General features: G+C 43.2%; 2 protein-coding genes across 2 annotated transcripts in view; both read left to right on the top strand.

Moving 5' to 3' along the window:
- Positions 1–11027, top strand: part of HOXB3 (homeobox B3) — a 49335-nt gene extending 38308 nt beyond the window's left edge. Inside the window, exons 4-5 of the mRNA XM_063300801.1 lie at positions 2489–3095; positions 7119–11027. Coding sequence (XP_063156871.1) covers positions 2621–3095; positions 7119–7885 — 1242 coding nt within the window. The 5' untranslated portion in view covers positions 2489–2620 and the 3' untranslated portion in view covers positions 7886–11027. The remainder of the gene's footprint in view (positions 1–2488; positions 3096–7118) is intronic.
- Positions 11028–18421: 7394 nt separating this feature from the next.
- Positions 18422–21449, top strand: HOXB2 (homeobox B2). The gene is made up of 2 exons (XM_063300800.1): positions 18422–18831; positions 20176–21449. The coding sequence occupies exons 1-2, from the start codon at positions 18459–18461 to the stop codon at positions 20862–20864; spliced, it is 1062 nt and encodes a 353-aa protein (XP_063156870.1). The 5' UTR covers positions 18422–18458; the 3' UTR covers positions 20865–21449.
- The last annotated feature ends 1246 nt before the right edge of the window (positions 21450–22695 follow it).

Below are 22695 nucleotides of genomic sequence, written 5' to 3'. Positions count from 1 at the left end.
TTTTACATGCTTCTGGACTCTTCAGTCCGGGTTTTTTAAAAAAAATCTATTTTACAAAAGTCCCCAAGAAAGGAGGCATCTATTTTGAAGTATCCTTGGGAATAAAAATGAAACTTCCAAGTGGGCAAGAAACAACTTCAGGGCTGTGGTTGACATTTCAACGACTAATTGCAAAGGCACGATCTGATTTCTTATTCATTATTCCAATAGATATTTCTCTCTGTGTGCATGTGTGCATGTGTTTAACTACCACAACAATTCCTTGGAGTAAATCATTTACGATTCCACCCGTCTTCGACTAAGACAAATGACCGACATTTGGAAAGTGTTGAAAGATGAGGTACAAAAAGGGACCCAAATGATAGCTACTGAGTGCACAGACTACTTTGGATTCCTTTTTGGGTAGAAAGGAGATTAATATTTTAAAGATGCAGCTTAATTTAAGCCAACAAAAGCCAACAAGCAAAAATCCTTTGCTGCCTATTTCTCCTAGGCCCTCCAGGAGAAAGGCCTTTCCCAGAAAGTCCAAAACAAACCAGGGGGGCCTAGAGAGAAGATAATAATGGCTGAGTCAGGGCACTCAGCCTTCCGCTTCCATCAGAAAATCCTTTTCTTTCTTCTTCAAACCATTTGGAGGAGAGCACTAGATTGTGATGTCTGCTACAAAATATTTCCTGGATGCTGAATTAAGGCAGGGCAGCTGCCCTAGATCTTTCCAGGAACACCCTGCCATGGAAGATTTTAGCCGCCGCGGACTTCTAGAAAGCAATGGCTGCAATTCCAAGGCCAGGGCAGAGAATCACAAACCTGAAGAGGAAGAGGTAGGGAAGAGGTGAGATATGAAGGATACGTAGATTTTGGATTGAATCAATGTAGGGAAGGTTGGTATATTTACCCATCCCCTGACAATGGGCAGAACCAAATGCAGGCTTTCAGTACTATTTTTTTATGCCTGAAAGGAAGTAAAACAGAATGTAGCCCTCTGGAATGCAATGAAACACAGAAGGGCTGAAGAGAGATAAAGAGAATTCCTTTCCACAGATCCATGTTTTGGTCGATTATATATGTTATAGCTCTTATTATATTTATAAAATTAATTTTCCTTATGAGTGAAAGGAGTCCCCTTTCTTTTGGAAGGATATCATCTCCCATCTAAAATAAAATAAAATAAAATAAAATAAAATCCGTACATAAAAGTTAAAGGGAAAGAAAAGCAAGGGACCAAATGGTGTTGTGAGAAACGGGATTTGTTTTGTTCAAAGAGCAGATGAGAAGAAGTCAGCTGTAGCTGGGCTCTAGGAAAGAGGAGGCCAGGCTCACACCTTGAGCGGCAACAAGGCAGGATTTTAACGACTCCAGGGAAGAGGGGTTTCCACAGCCAATTTCAAATGGCAATCAGAGTTGTAAAAACAGCATCAAAAGAACCAACATCAAAGAACTTGAGCTCGTTCCTCTTTTGGAAGCAGCAGATTAAATAAATTAACCAAATCTGGAAATATTTCAGAAGTATTAAAAAACATTTTCAATATGTTAAATGGCCATTTAAATTTGAGTTCTGAACCTCAGAAGCTTTTAAAGGTACGGTTAAATATAATTTTATCCAATTTATACTTAGGTTTATTTTTCCAAAGCTCTTCAATCCTGAATTGGGAAAATATTATACTTTAATTTTGCAATAGAACTCAGGTGAGAAACACTTGGTAGTTCCATGTGGGTGCCTGACTGTGGTTGTTAAAAATATGCAAATGCTACTAAAATTCATTCCGAACAGATTTTCCAAGTGACCTTCCACCTCAGACATAGTTTATCTGGAAGTCAGTTCCACAGATTTCCGGAATTTTAACTTCCAAGCCCCCTCCCGTCCCTGTTTCCTTCGTCCTCATTCAGTCCCTTAAATAGGTGGAGCGAGACTGGGATCCATTTACTTCTTTGGGGAGTGGAAATAAAATACCTCGTACTGGAGGAAGTGTGCGCGCGTGGGTGAAAAGACGGGTACGTAGAGAGGTAGTAGGACTATCCGCGGCAGAGATTTTGGAGAATTGGGTTGAACGTCTAAAAGGAAACCTGCGGCAGCAAAATCTCCCTATCTACCGGAACTATATATAGGTAATGGTGTAGTTAAAACAAGCAAGCGGACATTAAAAAAAAGAACTGAACTCTAGAACAAGAAGGTCGGAAAGAAAGCAGAAGAGGGAAACGCTACTGAGGAATTGATTTGGTGAACGGTTCGCCCGTATGCAGCCTCTTTGTGTGTGTGTGTGTGTGTGCGCGCGCGCGGGGATATATATGTATATATCTAGAAATCTTGGCCCAATGGAGAGAGGCGAGGTGCGTCCCAGATCACCCGGCAAAAAGCTGTTGGCGGCGGCGGCATCTGCTCCCCGCTCCCCTCCGTAGCCGGCCAGCTATTCATGTCACGCGCTTTTCAGCCGCCAAGATGGATTCAGAGGCCAAGCCGTATCATTGTGTATGCCTTCTAACCTTTCAGGTCAGCTTCCAAAAGACACCGGGGGAAGAGAAGGCCCCCTCGTCACGTGACCCGGGGGGTGCCAATGTCCTTCCATGAGAGGGCCAACCGGAGCCTGGTAGCAGCGAGCGAGCGCCTCGGGGAACCCCAGCCATGCAGAAGACCAGCTACTACGACACCTCCCCGCTCTTTGGGGCTTACTCCTACCCCGGGGCCAACGGCTTCGGTTACGAGGGCCCTTCTCCGCAGCCCTTCCAGCCCGCGGCTCACGTGGAGAGCGATTACCAGCGGCCCGCCTGCACCCTCCAGTCTCTGGGCAATGCGGCCCCACTGGCCAAGGCGAAGGACCTGAACGGGAGCTGCCTGCGCCCCAGCTTGCCTCAGGAGCACCACCCGCCCCCGCCCGTCTCGCCACCCACCAACCCCATCACCACCAGCAGCGGCAGCGGCAGCACCACGTCCAACAGCACCGGCGGCAGCAATAACCATTGCCAATCGGGGGCGGTCAAAAGTGTCCCCAGCAAATCCGGCCTGGCCTCTAGTAACGCCGCCCTCGCCAAGCAGATTTTCCCCTGGATGAAAGAGTCGAGGCAAAACGCCAAGCAAAAAAACAGCTCCCCCTGCGCAGGTATCTTCTGCTTTTGGAAATACCCCACACTTCCCGTGCACCTACAGCGCTGTCTGCGCCCTCCCCAGCACTCGCACCCGCAGGCCCAGTCTGGCTAGAGACAGCCGGGGTATGTGTGTGTATAGGAAAGATGGGGTGGAGGGGGGCAAACCACTGCGATGTTCTCCTGCTCAAGGGTGGGCAGTGCCAGGCACTGTGTCTGCAGTGGCATGCTTTCCCCTCCCTTGCCTGAAGGGTCTGGGCTAGGGACCCAGCCTGCCTGGCCCCGAAGATCATAATTTAAGTTAGGGCAGCAACCTGGGTGGAGCAACAGTCCACATCAGTTGCTGGCTCAGGGTGACTGGGGGAGCAGGGTTTGCTGTTCAACATATCTGGATTACAAGAAAAGGGATGGTTAAGATGGCTCAGAAAAAAGGACCTGCTTGGGAACTTGATCTTGAAGGAAAAGCTTGTTACAGAAGTGAGAAGTGGCTGGCAACAAAGACAGGAATCTGTCCCAGAGACAGAGCTGAGAGTGCCGGAAGGGGAATAGAACAAGGTATGGGTGGAGAAGGAGTGGTTCTGTGAATTGCGCATGAAGGCAGAAGGGCTAAAGGTGGCAAAGGAGGAGCAAGAGGTTCATGTATTAGTTAATGTCAGAACTCCCTTCCTACCTCCATTCCTTCCAAGAACAACATGGAATTGGACACTAATCCCACATGATGATTAGTATCAGCTACTTATACTGGAGTAATGCTCTGTCTCTCACACCTACACATATGCAGAGGTTTAGTCATCAGTAAAAGCACTTCTCTTTTATGTCAGAGAAAGTTAACTTCCTTTAGTCCCAACTGTTGGACACAGTGTAGGTTGCTACAGGTAGGCGGGCCATTTTGTAATGCTCCCTATTAAGAAGAAAAAGAACCTGAACCTTCCCTCTGAAGGTAAAACACAACTGCATCAGCTGTCTTTGTCTCATGGCAGGGAGGCTCGCTGTTTTTGTTTAGCTGCAGGAGCCTTCCTGATGGCTCTCCAAAGCAGTTCTATCCACCTTCCACCACAGGGCCCTGTCATCTCCTCCTTCAGTCTGCTGGCTATAGAACAAGCCTTCTTCACACCAGACAGTCTGGGCAGAGCTGGCTTATGAGTTATGGTCTCCGGTTTATAATGTCTGTTTTTTACACCTGACAAAATGTATTTCCATCAAAGTCCTGAGATGTGTGCTATACTCCATTTTATATGCCATTGGTTTAGCATGGATGCTCACTAATATCCAGCAGAGATTGACTAATTTGTTGCAGGCATGAAGGCTACTGTTTCCCAATCTCCACCTTCTAATGCCACACAAAATGGGTTTTGTCCATATATAATGTAGTCATTTAGTCCAAGTCTTGCCTGGTAGAAAAAGGAGGAGGTTTTTTTTTTTGCTTGATATTTAAAGTATAGAATTATTAGGGATAGCAAGTTTTATAGGGGACAAAGCTCATAATAGCCACAAATGTCAATGGCTCCAGATTCATTTCTAAGCACTTTGGTGTCAAGATTCTAAATTAAATGGAAACAGGTGAGAGTAACTTTATTAGAACTCATTTCTAAATATACTTATAGTTCTTCTCTAGGTATAAATTCCTTTGAAGTCAGTGAGGTTCCTTTCTTAATAAAAAGTTTAATTTGTGGAATAAATATCTTATAGCCAATTCTTTATACTAAGTGATTTTGAATCAGCAGCACTATTCAAAGTTGTGTACAATGACACAGTTCAGTTTTGATGAATAATTTGCATAAATGTGTTATTGTGCAAAAGGTACAGAGCTAAATTCATGCTTGAATTAAGGGAGCGACCAAATTAATATGTTTGAGCATATTAATATGGTCCTACTAAAAGGCAATAGCTGGAATCCCAGTGTGGCATCTATGTGCCTGGAGACATCACATCTGATAGACTTTTTACATTTAAAAAACCTTTCAATTAAAAATGTATTGGAAATTGGCATGCTGCATGAGCAAAACACCGTCCTCCAGCGTCACCTTTATTTCTACTAATGCCTTTGGGCCCCAGTGGACTCCATTAGGTTGTTTTGTTTTGTTTTTTAAGAAAATAAAAATGATAGGTGATTGCAGCCCAGTACTTTTTCTGGATGCATGTCCACTTGCTCAGAGTAAGAACAGCAGCAAACAATGGTAAGTAGGGAACACCCTACAGATGACCATCCACAGTGGTTGAAGGGGTGGGCAGCATTCTGATAAAACTGTGTTTTCTTTTCCCCATGGCAGTCATTTGGGGAAAGAATAAATTCCTAAGCAGCCATTCCATGAGAGCACCCCATAGCATGTTCCAAGATTCCAAATGTGCCAGCAAAAACAAAAGGTTTGGGAATCCCTGAGACAGATTATATCCTGGTTTTCATAATAGTAGTAGTTCCTCTTGCATAATCACAGCTTCTTTTGATTCTTGAGCAAAGTTTGCACATGTTGCATTGAGGAAGAGGGTTAGCATTTGCATGTCTCAACCTATGCATCTGGGAAAATGAGAGAGAAAAACAATTAAGATGGAGTAAACCAGAGAACAGGAATTCACAGTAAGTGGAATCATAGCCTAGAATAACAACTGTATACATTAGATTCAGGTTCACACATGCCTATAATTCAGAACTAAATGGAAAAGCTCTCATCCTTCACTGGAAAGTACAGTGTTTAAGGAGAGAGCTTTGCAAAGGCAGGTTCACAAACCACTGTGAACTCTCACTAGTGTCCACCAAATCAATATTAACTGCATCCCCAGTACTATTTTTGTCCCACATAAAAACATTTTGTTGAAACTGTTACATTTTCTTTACATCTCTTCTGACTGCAAGAACACAAGACTTTTACTGTACATCACAACAGTGCTGGGGATATTACAAGTTTATTCAATATGTAGTAACTGTGGCTTCAAATTAAGTGTGTTTGAGCAGCTGCAACACATCTCTGAACATATTCACATACACACATATCTTTCGATGTAAGTTTGTTAGAAAGCAAAACTCTCCCTAATAAGGCTGAGAATAGGTGTAGGGCTGAAGAGGGTGGAAGATCCTTGAGCAATAGAATGTTTTTGTCCTGTTTCAGGTTGTGGATCTAGAAATCATTTGGAAAAAGTCATTTTTCATATTATATTTGCTTCTATGGTGGGGAGTAAAAAGGACTTCTACAAGGCAGGGAGGGGGAGCTTTTTATTACTAATGGTTCCCCCAACTGTAGTTTGAAATAATTAGTCCAGCTGTAATGCCTCAAATTTCTGCTAACATATTCTTTTGTATGTGTGCCCTGGGCCTGAGCCCTTTTGCTTTGCACTCAATCTTTCTTGCAAGTCAGGACTGGAGGGTTGGGGACCAATTCCCAGCTCCTTAAAAACAAACACAATTCCCATTTTCTTTAAAGCACAAGATAAATACCAGCATGTATAGAAGGCTTGCTGTCCTTTCCTAAATACACCCTTTGCACTTTTGATTGTAAAAATACCTTGGCACAATCCCACAGGAAGTTCTCCTATGCAGCCCTCCCTTGGAATAAGTGGGGCTTGCAGTGGGCATGTGCCTTTCATTAGTGCAGAGAGAGAGAGAGAGAGAGAGTGTGTGTGTGTGTACTCCAGGCATAGACTTATGAGTTACACCTCTCAAAGGCAGGTACCCACTTTTGCGGGCTCATTCAGACTAGCAGACTTGGGGGGCTACAAGCAGGGCAGGTCTGTATACCTGGGTGCTTGATTCATTTCGCCTTGCCAACCATGCCCACGTAATTTCCTCTGAAAGGGTCTGCTTCAAAATAATCGACTCCCAAATAAATAGCTCTGGATTTCTTTTCTGCATGACATGATCAAATTTTCATAAAGCGTGGGGGCAGCTTTGGAGAACAGAACTCTTAATAAATGACACGATTATGGAGTGGGGACGGGGGGAGGGTGTATCCTTCTCGCCCGTCAGAGGATTTATTAAGAAGCCTGTGCATTCAATTTTCTGCATGTAAGTAATTATCTTTGATTTCATTTCCCGACCTCCATTCCAGAAAGCTGCAGTGGCGAGAAAAGCCCTCCGGGCTCCTCGGCTTCCAAGAGGGCCCGCACAGCTTACACCAGCGCCCAGCTGGTCGAGCTGGAGAAGGAATTCCACTTCAACCGCTACCTTTGCAGGCCGCGCCGAGTGGAGATGGCCAACCTGTTAAACCTCAGTGAGCGGCAGATCAAGATCTGGTTCCAGAACCGGAGGATGAAATACAAAAAGGATCAGAAGTCAAAGGGCCTCGGGTCCTCCTCGGGGGGGCCTTCCCCCACAGGGAGCCCACCCCAAGCCCTGCAGTCCTCTGCAGGCTTCCTGAACGCCCTGCACCCCATGACTTCGAACTATGAAGCTTCGTCTCCGCCCTCCTTCAACAAACCGCACCAGAATGCCTACGCCATGCCCACTGCCTACCAAAACCCCATCAAAGGATGCCCCAGCCAACAGAAGTATGCCAACACGGCACCTGAGTACGATCCTCATGTCTTACAGGGTAATGGGGGTGGCAGCTACGGCCCCCCCAATATGCAAGGCAGCCCAGTCTACGTGGGTGGCAACTACGTGGATTCTCTGCCCAACTCTGCCTCATCGCTTTATGGGCTGAACCCCCTTCAGCATCACCAGCCCCCCAGCATGGAGTACAACGGGGGCCCCCAGATGGGCTCCAACCAGCACCATGGGCCTTGCGAGGCCCACCCGACCTACACGGACCTTTCTTCTCACCATGCTTCTACTCAGGGTAGAATCCAAGAGGCGCCCAAGCTGACCCATCTGTGATGAAGGGCAGGGCAGACTCGGTGGGGAGTTAATAGAGAAGGGAGGCGGGCATGGGATTGGTGGGTTGGTGGACAGACTGATTGGTTGAAGCCGTGGGCTCTTTCCTTGCAAAAGAGAATGGGCGCACAAACATTTGTGTTGAAACCCTTTATGAAACCCTAAATCTGTTGCTTGAGGGGCACAGTTCATTTGTGCTGTGTCTTGCAAGCCCTGCCAGATTGATCAGGGTGGCTTCCCTAAGGTGCAAAAGAGCTTAGGAGGCTTATGGCTGTGCCATGCTCTTTGGGGTGGAAGTATTCCTGTATATTCCCCTCTCAAAGAAAAGTGAAGGCTGCTGACAGCCCAGTACCCTTCATGTGGTTGAGATAATAGTCCTCAGATTAAAGCAAACAAAACCTAGGGCTCCTGAGCCCCTGGTTGAGCTCTAGAAGGCCCTATTGTAAGCCCAAGCTAGGGATAGCCAGACTAGTGCAACCCCAAAGTGTGAAAAAGTCATTAAGATTGCGGGAATCAACTCCCATTTTCCTCAGTGTGAGAACTTACTTTGAGAAAGGCATCTTAAACACACTCCATCTTTTGTGTTCTAGTCCAATTTAGGCGAAGGGAGTAGAGAGGGTGTCAGAGTGAGCTTGTGCTTTCTTGGACACAACTGTTGCAGGTTTTGTGAATATACATATGGGAGCCATGTTGTTAACTGCTCAAGATAACATCTTGAATGAAACAGCACATTTTCATGAGATACCAGCTCTCCACAGGCAGGGTGAAGGCGTATTGTAAACCAGGAAGCACGGTTGCAATCCAAAGACAAGCTGAAGAACTGTCCCAGCTCACTATGCCACAAGAGAGGGTAACTTCATGCCTTTTACATTTTTGGACTTCAACTCCCATCAGCCCTGGTCAGCTAATAAATACGAAGGCTTGTGGGAGATGCAGTCTGGATCATCCAGAGAGCAACCGATTGCCTACCACTGTTCTACCACCCCCTTTTGCATAACTGCTAGAATCATAATTACTCCCAAGTAAATCTCTGTCAAGGGGAATTCCATTGAAACAATCTGAATGGCAAAAGGAGTCACCATTCTCTCTGTTCATGGGTCACATTCCCAATCATGCAGGCAGTGAGGATTCTTAATGAGATTAGGAGCAAAGATTCCAATCATGTGTATGTGTCCTATACACACCACAAAACTGCAGCCTATTTATATGCAACAGATGCTTTCCTTAAATATAGATTGATTATTTACATTCATTAAGCCTCCAATCGGATACCCACTTCCACTGCAGGAGGAAGGGTTTGGATGTGTGTAAGATTGCCCCATGAAAAAGACCTGCTGAAACCAGTGACTGATGGACACAATCCCTCCCCCCCAAAAAACTTTAGCTGCCATTTGTTTCAATGCAGTTTGTGCAAGAGAATTTTCTGCTGAAAGTTGTCTAGCTGTAGAACTTAACTTCCATTCATTTCAAGTATTTTCTTTTCTTAGAAGTATGCGAATACTTTTGTTTACAATTATAGAAGGGTATATAGGTGTTTGGAGACAATCAGCCATAGTGGAACGTACACTTACACAGACACACATGCACGTAGGGACTCAGTCAAAGCCACTTTGACATGTGGGAAAGGGAGATGTCACTAGTGAATTTCACCGCTTTTAGAATTTCTTTTGAGAGTCTATTTCAGATTTGCATTTCACACATATATTTGACCTGAGGTTTCGACACAAATGTTTTGTATGTAATAAAAAAGTCCTGGTTATTCTGAATTTTAGAAATCCATTGAAATAGACATTTTGTTTTTACTTTTTAAAAGAAAAAAAATCATACAACATGCACAAAAAGCTCTGGGTGTGGATCTTGAATGCACCTCAATATTTCTTATGTCTATCGCTCTTCTTCCTTAGCTAAATACTAACCTACCACAATTTTTAAGGGTTTATTTTATGAAGAAGAAAGGGAGATCTAAGGTATTGGATGGAAAGCTGTCTTTTTCCATTCTCAGTGTATCTCCACCCATATGCAAACTGTTGAACAGGCTCCCCGCCCCCTTGGCCAGTTTCCTTCACCAACCCAACACTCCATTAACTGCAAAAATACATCCTTACAAATTTTTCACTGCTATATTCCCCTCCCTCTTCTTTAATTCCATCAGTTTTTTTTTCCAGAATTGGGCAGCAGAGTGATTCCTTTGCCAATTAATTTTAACAGCAAAATTGAGCTTGCTTATAGAAATAAAAGTCTAACATCTGGAAGGAGAAAAATAGAGACCTCCCCTTGTCCTTCCTAGTGAAATGATTGCCTACCCTTCTTTATTATTTCTGTTTTAAGATTGGTTAAGGGCTGGGGAACTCTCTCACATCTAAGATGTCTTTGCGTTTGTTTGCGTAACTTCTCTTGAACGTGAAAACAGGGTATATTTGATCAGAAACTGTTATGTCCTCCAAATGGAAGCGAAGTAAAGGATCCTTTGGGGAGGGGACTTCTTTACTGGCGCCTCTTCTTTGGCCTGACATTCTTTCTTGCACTTAGAGTTTACATTTTAATGGCTATATATACCAACTTTTGAAGGACACACATTGGAATACGATTTTCAATGGAGATGTGCCATGTTCCGGTAAACATTCATATATATAAATATATAAATATATATTATATTATATTATATTTATTGGTTATAGCCAGTTTTAAACTATTTTTTTCTTTTGTTGCATTATTTATCCCCAACATTTATGTATTTATAAGGAAAATGTACTTTTTTTTAGTATTGACTTGTTATAAAGGACTATGGTGTTTTTTCTTTGTCATTGTACAACCAATTTTTCTTTTCTATTCTTCCTGTTCTCCCCATTCTTTTTCTTTTTTAGTTATTGTAATTTAGGGAAAAGGCCAGTAGTTACCTTCGTACTTAAAATAATGTGTTTAGTTCTACTGGAGGCATGAAATCAGGCTGTAATTGTATAGTCCTCAGTTAGAAGAACTAGTTAATCCCCACCCCACCCCACCCCACCCCATTCTCCTATTCCTCCACCGCCACTTCCTCCTCTTTTTTGAAGCATCTTCCTTTGTTCTTTACAGTAGATCAGTTTATTTCTTTGCTGAAAGGGTTGTCTGTTGAACAATTCTTGAATAAACTTTCTGTTCTTAATTTGTTCTTGTCCCATTGGTCAGATTTGAAAACAGGCAGAGAAAGGAGGTATCAAATGGAATGAAGCTGTTCATTTTTAAAAAAATAGAACTTCTAAATTTTTTAGCCATTAATGAGAAAGGCATTTATCTGTCTTATTGCTCCTTCCCCACTCCTGTTTATCCTTTAGGTTATGACAGTCACTGCTTTATTTTATAGCTTATAGAACAAGAGCATTTTCCCCAGCTGATTAGAATTATTTTAAAAGTTAATCATGGGAGGGGGGTTTGATTTCCCTCCCACTTTCCCCACAATGACCTCAGTCTCCCCCCTTCCACTTTGAAAATCTTGTTCCAAGTAGTCTCACGCCAATTAAAATTACCCTTCATCTTCTGTGGATACAAAGAAGGGTGATCACGTGCCATCCAGACTAAACTGCCATTGGGCCTAAAATGAAAACAAAGGAAAATGATTAATCATAACAAAAGGCGCACAGGCTTTCTTGTTGAAATTAAGAGCGAGTGCATGTGGGTGGGTGTTGGGGGAGAACCTATGGTGAAATTAAATCACTAAATAAAACAAGAAAAGAGTTGGAGGCAGATGCTGCTTGGAGCAAGTTGGGGGGAAGGGAAGGTGTTTAAAAAAAGAGAGAGATAAGAATTAAGCTTGGCTAATCTGCTTTTCAAGCTCCCAACCTAGATGAGAATTTACTCTTTACAAAACTCTTATGAGGCTGGAACCCAATGTCAATGTCCTGTCAAATTAGAATGTTATGTTTATACGGCAGTAGAATGACTCAGATCAAAACTCGCATGTGACTGAAGAAACGAGCTGTTCTCTTTTGATGATGCTTTGTTAACTCCACCTTTCTGTGAAGGGTTGTAGCAATGGGGCCTTCAAGGCAGAATTTGGGGGCAGAAGGCCACCTCACCCACATGATGTACAAGAGGATCCCCAAACACTTGCAAAGCTGGTTTATCAAATGCTGAAGTCAATAAGAGGAGTGGGCTGGGATTAAGTTCAGGACTCCCCTCCCAAACCATGAAGCCCAGGTACTCTAGGACCACCTAGTATTAATGGGGAGGTTTGTAGGTTGTTGCCATCACTGCTGCTCTCACTATTAGGAACACTGTTCTACAGGATATTTTTAATTCATAGCAAACACTATGCTCTGTGATTGAAGTCAAGCTTTTCACCTTGTACTTATGAAACCCCCTGTGTGAGAGAGGAAGAAGCTGAGCATTTCTTTCTGAAACTTTTTCTTCACTGGGTTTGGCAAGTGGAAATAAGTTTGTGTTTTGGGAACTTATGACTGAAAGTATTCCTTTATTCAGCATAGCCGGTGTGGGGATTTCAGCTGTGCAGCATCTATGACTCTCCTTGTTCAGGATTATTTGTGTGATATCTTGATAGATCTCTGTAGTTATACTTCCTAAAGTAGAAACATAATTCTAAGTCAGTGCTTCTGTTAGAAAGGGCAGTTGGGCACTGAAGTGGTCTTTCTGTGGCACATCCCACTGGTTGTGGGATGGTATAAAGAATTACATACTCGTTGTATGAATGCTCTAACTTTGAAGCTTAATTTCAAAAATCTTTTCCAAGCAAGCAATTGAGACCTTGGGTAAAAGGGATCTGTCCTTTCCTTGGCAACCTATTGTGCAAGGAGGAAAACTAAAGGTGTGAGTCAGGAGCAGTGAGAATGATGGCTCTACCACTGCTTGATTCAACCCCACCCATTGCTAGCATGGAACGTGGCCCCCATGTGCAAGAATATGCCCCAGCAGAACAAAATGCCTGTTTATCTTGGTCCTATAGTCTAATTGGAATACTGCAGGTTCACTGGCTGTGTTGGCAAGACACAAATCAGTTGATAACATGCTAACCTTGATAACATGCTAACCTTGGTTAGGGGTTAGGGTGTGTGTGTTTATGTAGAGTAGTAGCAGTTTTGAGAACCAAATCTCTTGGGTTAGTCTAAAATTCAATGTCCTGCATGAACCTAGAAAATGGGTGACTTCAGTAACCATTTTGGATATGTTGACTGAAGACTGCCTATATATCCTGGTACCAGTTTTAGTGAGCTGATACTAGATACATCCTGTAACAATCATATGCCTTCTGCTCCCATACCAGTATCTGTAATAATTATATATTGGAGGCAATGCATCTTTGTAAATCAGCTGCTGGAAAACAGTAGTGGGAGAAGACTTCTGCCTTTGTGTCCCGCTTGTGAGGGACGGGAGCATCTGGGTGGCCATTATAGAATAAAGGATGCTAGATGAATCAGATGCAACAGAATTTTTTTTTATTAATATCAGCTTTAGAGAGAGACATCTATCTAACATGAGATTGTGTAAGCATGTGAGGATGAACTGTAAGCTCAATTGTATGTTCTCTGCTTTTCTGAAGCCATCGTCATAGGCCTGATACAGATATTACTATTGCTTTATGGCCCTGCTACCATGTGTTCTTCCGCTGTGCTACAGAAATAGTCTGTATAGGGTGGAACCATCTCAGCTGAATTAGTGTCGTGGCTCCTTTCTGCAATAGCACCACTTGCTTCCGAAAGTTTTATGGGGAGGAACCAAAAGCATTCATCTGCCACAGCTTCCCCCAACCTGATATCCACCTGATTTTGTTGGACTGCGTGCACAGGTTGGAGCAGGCTGATCTGGGCCATATTGGTCACATTTACACAGAGATAAAGTACTTGTTATGTTGGCCATAGGTAAATGCTTGCCCATATAAAAAACAGGTCTCATCACTTGGGCCACATACATGCTATGTGAGCCAACTCATACGCTAAATACGTTGAATGTGCTGAATATTTCTGGTATCATGTGAGATAAGATACAGCACAAAGAAAGCCTATGCACCTGGCCAGATTCATAGAACTTTTCCTGCACTTCATTAACTTCTTATTGGAGTCTATAAGATTGGCTTGGCATACTTCTCCCTGGTCTATAGCTTCTTAGAAAGGCTGCTACATATTGTTTTGTGTTACAGTTGATTGTTTATTGTAGCATGGTTTAAATGTGATTTCAATTTGCTCTCAACTGAGCTCCAAAGCAGTTTAATTGTCTTCAGCAGGATGACTAGAGAGAGAAAGAGATTCTAGATGGCAACACTATTCTCACTGCTTTTAAGACCTATCTTTGCATCTATTGTTGGTCTGTGGCTCTATCTTTAATGAATGCAGGAAGGAGAAAACTAGATTGCTTCTACAAACAGGCATGAATTCCAGGCCAAAGGGACTTAAAAAAACATTTGGTTTTGTTTTGTTGGTATATTAAGTTCCACTGATAATTATAGCTTTCATGCAATTATAAATAACAATTTTTTAAAAAGCACCCAAAGCACCCTTTCTTGCATTCATGGTTGTAGCTGGGTTATGCTCATCCATGCAAGAAGTAATTTAATATTCTGTGGTGCTGTAATTTAAAAGCATAAGAGCGTGGAAACTTTGATTGGGATCTGATCAAACAACAATAGTCAAAGAATGCAATATCTCCCCTCCCCCACTATCATTTCCCTGACTGTGATTTTATGGATGATTTAACTGAACTAAAATATTGGCCCCCATGTTATTCAGACCTCTGTGAAAAGGTTTCCTCAAATAAATTATCCTAGCAAAAAGGTCTAGTTCCTGGCATGCTACTACAAGAAATAAATCTTAGGGAGTAATAGCACATGCAGTACTTTATCTTATACTTAACGCTGCCTCCACTATGCACAAATAAAGAAAATTCTATTATGTTCAGTAACTTGGCTTTCAAAATCAAGAATTCAGAATCAGATATAAGTCTGAAATATTTTTTAAAATGAGTTATTATTCTTTTATGTGGGAGTGCCTCATGTTCTTAGACACTTTGGACTAAATGTGTCAAACAAGGAAACCTCTTTACTATTTTTAATACTTGCACATTGCTCTTTTAACAGCTGTACAATCCTATATTCAGAAGTAATTCCCATTCAGTTAAAAGGGTATTATTGCTAGGTGTGTTGGTGATAGGAGTGCAGCCTGTTTCAAAATGTTCAGGTCAAGTGAAGGTTAATTGGCCAGAAGATTCTAGCTTCTGACAATGCCCAGGAAAGCTCACCTTTTAGCCATACCTTCACAAGTTGAAATATTCCCTCCCCTGCATTCTTGGTACATTCTTTCCAACAAGCTCTCTCTGTGGTCTCTGTGTTTGGTTGAATAAGACAACATCAGAATCCTGCATGTACAGATACTGAGAGCTAGAATTTAAGTTTAAGGTCTAGGTTCTGTTCTTCTTCTAAGCATATTCGAAAACAATGGCAAGCGTAAAAACAAAAATGCTTTTAGAGAAATTGCCTTACAAATTTACTTTTCTTTTTAGCCTTCACTAAATTTATTCTCCTAATCATCTGACCTGTTCCATCCATCAGCTCTATTTTTCAACATTTATATTTTTAAAAATACACACTAATTTACAAAATAAACTTGTCTCTCATTCACAAAACTGACTTTTCCCAGGGCAAAATATTTATTTAAATATTTATTTCTAAAACTTGTTAGCCATCCTAAAGTTACAACTCTCAGGGCAACATACAGTTTAAAGAAAACTATAATGCATGCACATAAAGTACATGATATCAGTCCATTAGAACAGTTTATAAAAGCAGCAGAGATTTAAAATAAACAAGATAAAACTATTGAAAGCAACAGAACAGAAATTAAAAGACCTAGGACCAAAAAAGGACTTTGGCACTGAAAAATAGCAGAGTGGAGTCAGATGGGTTTTACAGGGGAGAATACTCCCTAGCTTGGATGGACTTCCACTGAGGCTTCAGCATGTGAGGGCACCTGGAGCAGGACCGCTCATGACAATCTCAGGGGTGGGGTAGAATTTATGATAGTTAATTATATTACATCAAACCATCTCTGTACCTGTGTCTAAAACGTGGATTCATATAGTTTTGCATCTGTAGTATTACCAAATATATTATTCAGTGTCACTGTAGATGAACCACAGATGGACCAACGAAGTCAGTGTTTTTTAGTTGAAAGCAGCAATTAATGGCACTGATACTGGCAATGCAAATACAGCTAGATTGAATATGATAGGCCAAATGGACTTTATGTGGAAAGTGGATATTCATTCATAGCATGAAAGTGGAATTGAAAGTGAAATTCAACAGGTGACTTCTCTACAGACCAACCTCAAGCGCTGAAAAGAAACTGACTTACAAATACCCTGATTTAAGTTTCTTTTCATTTTTTCAACAGACCTTAATGCTTTTACAGTCTAATCCCTTTCCAGTTTGGGGGGAATCTAAAGTTGGAGGTGATTTGTTTAAAAATTATCCAGATGTAAACTGAACTATGCTATCACCACAACTATGGGCAACTGTATTTTGTGATAATTGTACCATACTTCATTCTCGCAGTATTTTTAGAAGCTGTGAAAAAAGAATTAAATTGACTATGACCCCAGAACTACAAATGGTCTAAAATTGATCATGATAGGATAAGCTTTACTTTGTACACATTTTAAATAAAGCAGCTTAGCAAAGACAACTGACACTTTGGGGAAAGGAAAGAACAGATAATAACACTGCTTCTCAGATCCATTGCTCTGTTGAGGCTGCATCCTTCTCAACAGAATGGTTTGATCTGGAATGCAATTGGTTTTTTTTTTTAAAGTCAGACAGGGCTGCATCATGAGCAATGTTTCCCAAAATAACATATATGCCATAGTTTGGGGCAAGAAATAGTAACTATTGCTAAAAGTAATGCTTCCAAATAACATTTTCACCACAGATTTTGAAATACTTCTTAACACTTTACAGTTTCTACAAGCCACAGCAGAGCACCTCTCAAAATACTGTATTATTTTTGCATTGGCTAACAATGTTAATTATTTACAGCATTGTAGTTTTCAGAACCCATCTTAGGTCTGCCCACATAAGCTCTTGGAATTTTTTTTCCTCACTTACAAGCCATCGATTTCTCCCAGATTTAAGGTTTTCATGCCACCCACATGGATGTTTGAACTAACAAAGTTTCTAAGTTTTTGCCTCTCTCCTCTACTGAAGTTTTCCAGCTCTCTTTTCTAGCATATCGGAGGCTAGAGAGAAATGCAGCTTGAATAAACAAATGGTAAACAGCATTCTCGATTCTCAGATGCTCTTTTGGTTTTTATCTCTTATCCCCACCTCAATTTCCCACCCTCTAGCCTTCAAACTATTTTATTTTGTACCTTTACCAAGCAAGTCCAAATCTGTGGAAAAAAATCTTCTTTCAGAAATTCTGATAAACATCCAAATTCTTTAAGAAGTGAGCAAAGCCTGGGCTGTCAGAAGTCTTTGGTGAGAGAAGATTGATCGCCCCCCCTCTCCCTCTCCCCCTCAGTCTCTGCTCTTCAGTTGCTCAGTTTGTGGGCAACTTTTAAAAAGAGGGCGGGGGCGGAGGCCTGGAAAGTTTCTTAGATACCTCCTTAAGAACCTGTTTTTATATTTGAAAAAAGGCTTTTAAAATTAAGTTGATGACCCCATAAAATATACATCTGAGAGGGAAGAAGAGATAAATTATGGTGGGGAAGTGTTAGAAGTTTTCCCTTTATTCTTAATGAAACTCTTCTCACAGATCTTTAGTTAGTAGCCCATGCCCTCTTTCCCCATCAGCTCAAACATTCCTGTCTCTAAGAGGCTTGCTCTAGAATGTGTTATCAAAAACACTTTCGAAAGTCCTTTCATACTGATTTGAACTGGCCACTTTGGAACGTTTTTAATTCGGATTAGATTCAAGTCAGCTGTTCACAGGAGTTTGTTTCATTTAGTTTCAGGGCGGCTGATTGTAAACGGGAAGTGTCTGTGCTGCCTGGGATAGACATCTTCTCTATACCTGATGTCTGTCCTCTCTTTCAACACCCCTTTTCCCGCCTTCGTTCTCTCTCCTGGATGGGGCCGGTCACTCAATCCTCTTGGCAGATAAACTTAAAAGGCAAACTGCTTACCCCCCCACTACCGCCTCCTCAGTCAAACCTTCAGGAGCGTCTTCCTCTGGCTTTAGCATTTGCAATCAGGACTAGAAATCTCCAAATGTGACAAATGGGAGTATTATTGCTGTTATTATTGTCATGCTTGCTATTATTATTAGCCATGATGCGGGGGACCCCAGCCCTCTGTTTTCAACTAGGTTGGCCCTGCTATTGGGCCAGCCAGGTCACGTGATGAGGAATTGGCTGCAATTTATCCCTGCTCGTCAGTTTAATAGAGCAAGGTCCCCATACGCCTGTTTTATCAGCAATATAAGATATTAAAAAATAAAAATAAAAAGGTGGGTAGAAGACGGGGAGGAGACTGAAAATAATATTAATACTAAAAAGGATATAAAATATTGGAAGGGCCTCAAAGACCCAGCGTTCCTTCCCCACCCACCCGCATCCCCCCGCCCCCTCCCTTTGCACTGGGCCTCTGGAAAAAGCCATGAATTTTGAATTTGAGAGGGAGATAGGCTTCATAAACAGCCAGCCATCGCTAGCGGAGTGTCTGACGTCCCTTCCCGCTGTCCTGGAGACATTTCAAACTTCATCAATCAAGGAACCACCGACGTTAATTCCTCCTCCTCTGGAAGAAACCCTCCTCGGCTTGGATCCTCGTTCCAGCAGCCAGCCTACGCCGAGGAGCCAAAAGAGAGCGCGGCATGGGCAGGCCCAGAAAGCCACGCTCCAGCCTTCCGCCCTGGGTGGAGAATTCCCCTGGATGAAGGAGAAGAAATCCTTTAAGAAAGCCCACCCGGTTCCTGCCTCTTCGTCTCCCTCCTCTTCCGTGCCTGGATTTGCCGCCGCTTCTCCTGCAGGTCTGTATACAGTAAAGGGCGGGGGGGGGGGTGGAATTTGGGTGGCTGGGCAGGGTGGAGGGAAGAGACCAAAATTCTGCTATTTAAAACTCACTTAGTCTTGGAAAAGGAGGCAAAGGAATACCCGTCTCCCATTTCTAATCTGAATTACTGAAAGATTCGAATGAATGCATGCATGATTTTTTCCTTCCTTCCTTCCCCCACTCCCTCTCCCCCTGCCCCAGCCAGTCTTCAGAACTAAATTAACTCCACTTCTCTCTGCCCTATTACACATCCTTTTCAGCTCTGTTGTGTGGCGTCTTCCTCTGTGACTGTACTTGGACTGTTTATTCCAGGGCGAGAATGGAAAGCAGTTTGGCCGCGGTGCTTTGGGAGGCGTGGGGAGTGGCATTGGCTATACAGTACGCTGCTTCTACTTCCAGTGTAGCAGAACGAGGAACAGAAACAAGCCAGAAGGGAAAACCCGAACTCTTCTTCCCTTTCCCCTCTCACCAAAAAAACCGTTCTTTGGGCAACCCCAAGGTTGAAACTAATGTTCCCCATCTATTAAACAACCTAATCATCCCCACTCCATCGTGACGCCTTGGGGAAGGAAGGGTTTCGCTTCCTTGTCTTGATTCAGTGCCCCCCCGACACACCCACCCACACCCAGGAAGCGGGCGATGCGTTGCCGACTGAGGGCAATCTGGGAAAAGTCTGGGCATCTGGTCAAAAATTCTCCGGTGGAGCCTCGGCTAGCGGACAGGAGAGGCTAGCTTTTGGGGCTTCCCAGTTCTTAGGTTGGGGACAGGGAGATAACTCTTTCAAGGCATACCTCTCTGCCCTCTCCGTGTTTTTCTTATTTATGGTTTGTGTTCTTTTGCTTGCTTAGAGTTGGTTTTTGGTCACTTAGTTATGGAACATCCTCCTCTTACACGTACAGAGAGAGAGACAACACAAAGGCGAGGGAAAGAGACAGCGAACCAACACCCACTCTTGAGCGTGGATTCCTCTATAGCTGAAGGCCAGTGAGCCCTTCCAAAATGCGCCCCTCAACCCCGATATGCGTTTGGCACAAGGCTTGTCCTGCTTCCACGCTGTACTCTGCTTCTTGGAGGAAGTGGGGAGACCGAGCCGTTTGGTTTCTGGCCGTGGCACTGCGTGTCCGTGGGTACAGAGGCATCCTTGGTAGCGGGAGACTCCGTGCCCCACAAAACTTTGCAAGATGCCCAAGCCATTTAAAGTGGCTCTCTCCCCTCCCCTTTCCCGTGGTCCTGCACCCACCCCCAAGACAAAGCGGAGATGGGACCCTTCGCTTATCCGGTTGGAGCTTCTTTGTGTAATTCCGCTGCCTTCCCCCTCCAGACGCGCAGGGCTCTTTAGACCCCAGCGAGAAAGCTGCTCGGCGGCTGAGGACGGCGTACACCAACACGCAGCTCCTCGAGTTGGAGAAGGAGTTCCATTTCAACAAATACCTCTGCAGACCCCGCCGGGTGGAGATCGCGGCTTTGCTGGACTTGACGGAAAGGCAAGTGAAGGTTTGGTTCCAGAACCGTCGGATGAAGCACAAGAGGCAAACGCAGCACAGCGCAGACCCCGCCGAAGGGGACCAAGGCAGCAGCCAAGAAGCGGGGGAAGCCGAGGACGGCAGCTCTTCCCGCGGAGGAGCGCGGCAGATGCCTGGTCCCTACCCACCGGGCCGCAGCCGTAGCAGAGAGGCCCGGAGCGCCCTAGCGCCTTACCCGACGCCCAGCCAGGGCGGAGCTCCGGCCGCGGAGCCCGGCGGGACGGCGGGCGCTCGCCTCACCTCCTCCTGCTCGTCGTCCTGCTCGTCGTCCTCGCCGGGTGACGCGTTCCCCGAAAGCCAGAGGTCTCCTTTGTTGCCGCTGGACCCGGGCGCCTTCCCGGCGAACTCCTGCCCGCCGGCCGCGGGAGAGCTTTCGCCCGGCCTCCAGGGCTGCGCAGATAGCCCCGCGAGCTTCTCCCTGGAAGACCTGGACTTTTTCACCAGCACGTTGTGTTCGTTGGATCTGCCCCATTTCAATTTCCAGTAACCTCTCGCACCCTTTCCCCGTTTATTATCTGCCTTGGGCGATCCGCCCCTATAAATAATACAGAGAAGTGTATGCACACACCACCCCTAGTTAAGCCCAGCCATTTCAAACTACCGCTAATCTCCCCCCTTTGACCACCGCCCTCCCGTTTTCTCTCGGTGCTCCGTTGGGGAAAAATGTTTCCTTGGAGAGAAAGGTGTATCTCTTTAGTGAAATTGTCGCGTTAAATGATTTCGGTCATTTTTTTTTTCCAAAGGGAATTTATGCTTCAATAAAATTTGGATTTTCCTTTATGCCCCCCACTCCCCAAATGCGTGGTGGGGCGATTCGGGTCAAGTTGGTGCCTAGGTGATAAAAATGCAAAATGTTGTGTAAGGAAGTTTTTATTTTTGAGCTCAAGAAAAGATGCTCTTTAGACTTTGAAACATTTCAAGAACCGGATTTTCTCCTCTCCCACACCCCCATTTCGACTAAGCAGACATTAACATGCAAAACAAGAAGAAAATGTCCAAGGACTGTCTTTTTAATGAAATTCTCAGGAACCAAAACAAGACATTTAGATGTCTTAATTTAAAAACGAACAAACGAGCGAAAGATTTTGCCCCTTCCTTTTAGAAGTAGATTATTTATTTAAATGCTTTAATAATAAAATGCAAATTATTTATTGTACATTATTTTCATAGATTAAATAAATGGCTTTATAGTCTCTAAAATGCCGTATTCTTGTTTTATAGGCATCGAAAGAATCTAGTTTAGCTTTCTATCCTATCAATTCATTGAGATTTTATTCCTAGCAGAATTATGCTATAATTTAAATTAATTTTATTTATGGGATTTTTTTAAAAAAAGACACTGTGCTTATCTGGACGTTAATGTTATTCTGTATGTTTACAATACATCAGAGATGTTTTAGAATATAACAGTTAAAATACTTTTTTAAAGCAGGCTGAATAGTTGGAGAGATATATATATACACACATTCAGAACTCTAGATTTGGGAAGAATTTAAACACCTGGAGCCAGATCAGTTTGGTGCTTCTATAATATATATGGCATAAATCAGGAAGGAAGGGTAGAATGAAAAATGGCAATATTTGTAAAACTCTTCTTAAAATGAAAATGTATTGTCACCACCACCACTATAATCAACACAGCGGCAATATCACAGGGTTTTTTGGAATCTCTATATTTTATTTTTGCTAACTTTGCTTTAAGTTCGTGCATCTCCTATTCATTAAAAAAAAGGCAGGAAAGGAAAAAGGAAGGAAGAATGGAATTCCTAGTAGGAGAATGATGTCCAGACTGTTGAATTCTGTTTCTTTAGGCTTACAGGACAAAAGTCAACTTTTCAAAAATGCAAACAGTCTGGAAGATAAAGATGTTCTAAATTAACTGAAAGAGGGAGGGGAGAAAAGAAGAAATATTCTTTGCATAAAACCAAGATTTTCAACACTCCATGTAGAATCAAGATCTTTCACGATCAATTCAAGTTAAAACAAACCGAAACAAAGGCTTTGGATTGATGTCTTCTCGGGGAAGATTGGCTTGAAAGGATGCAGCTGCGAATATGCCTCTTCGCCAGCAGCGCCCACTTTATTATCTGCAACCCCAAATTTCCGAGATCAGAACCAAAAGAACGATTTAAAAAATGTTTTGCGTTGGGGAGAGTTTGCTGGATTGTGCGAGGGAAGCCCTAAAGAAGAAAAACGAAACAGTAGCGCTGTGACATACATATTGTTATACTCTCGCACACAGGCGGGCGCGTACACACAAATAAATCATATTACGTCTTTGTTAAGTCACGGGTGTTTTCCCTAACATGGCAGAATTT

The sequence above is a fragment of the Candoia aspera genome, chromosome 4, assembly GCF_035149785.1.
Source record: "Candoia aspera isolate rCanAsp1 chromosome 4, rCanAsp1.hap2, whole genome shotgun sequence".
NCBI classification, from domain to species: domain Eukaryota; kingdom Metazoa; phylum Chordata; class Lepidosauria; order Squamata; family Boidae; genus Candoia; species Candoia aspera.
Note: the sequence above shows the minus strand (reverse complement) of the source record. Positions and strands in the feature narration are given on the sequence as shown.

Excerpts from the sequence above, each read along its gene's own strand:
- HOXB2 (XM_063300800.1), top strand. The coding sequence starts at position 18,459 with ATGAATTTTGAATTTGAGAGGGAGATAGGCTTCATAAACAGCCAGCCA. Across the intron at positions 18,832-20,175 it reads TGCCGCCGCTTCTCCTGCAG|ACGCGCAGGGCTCTTTAGAC; the intron begins GTCTGTATACAG and ends TTCCCCCTCCAG.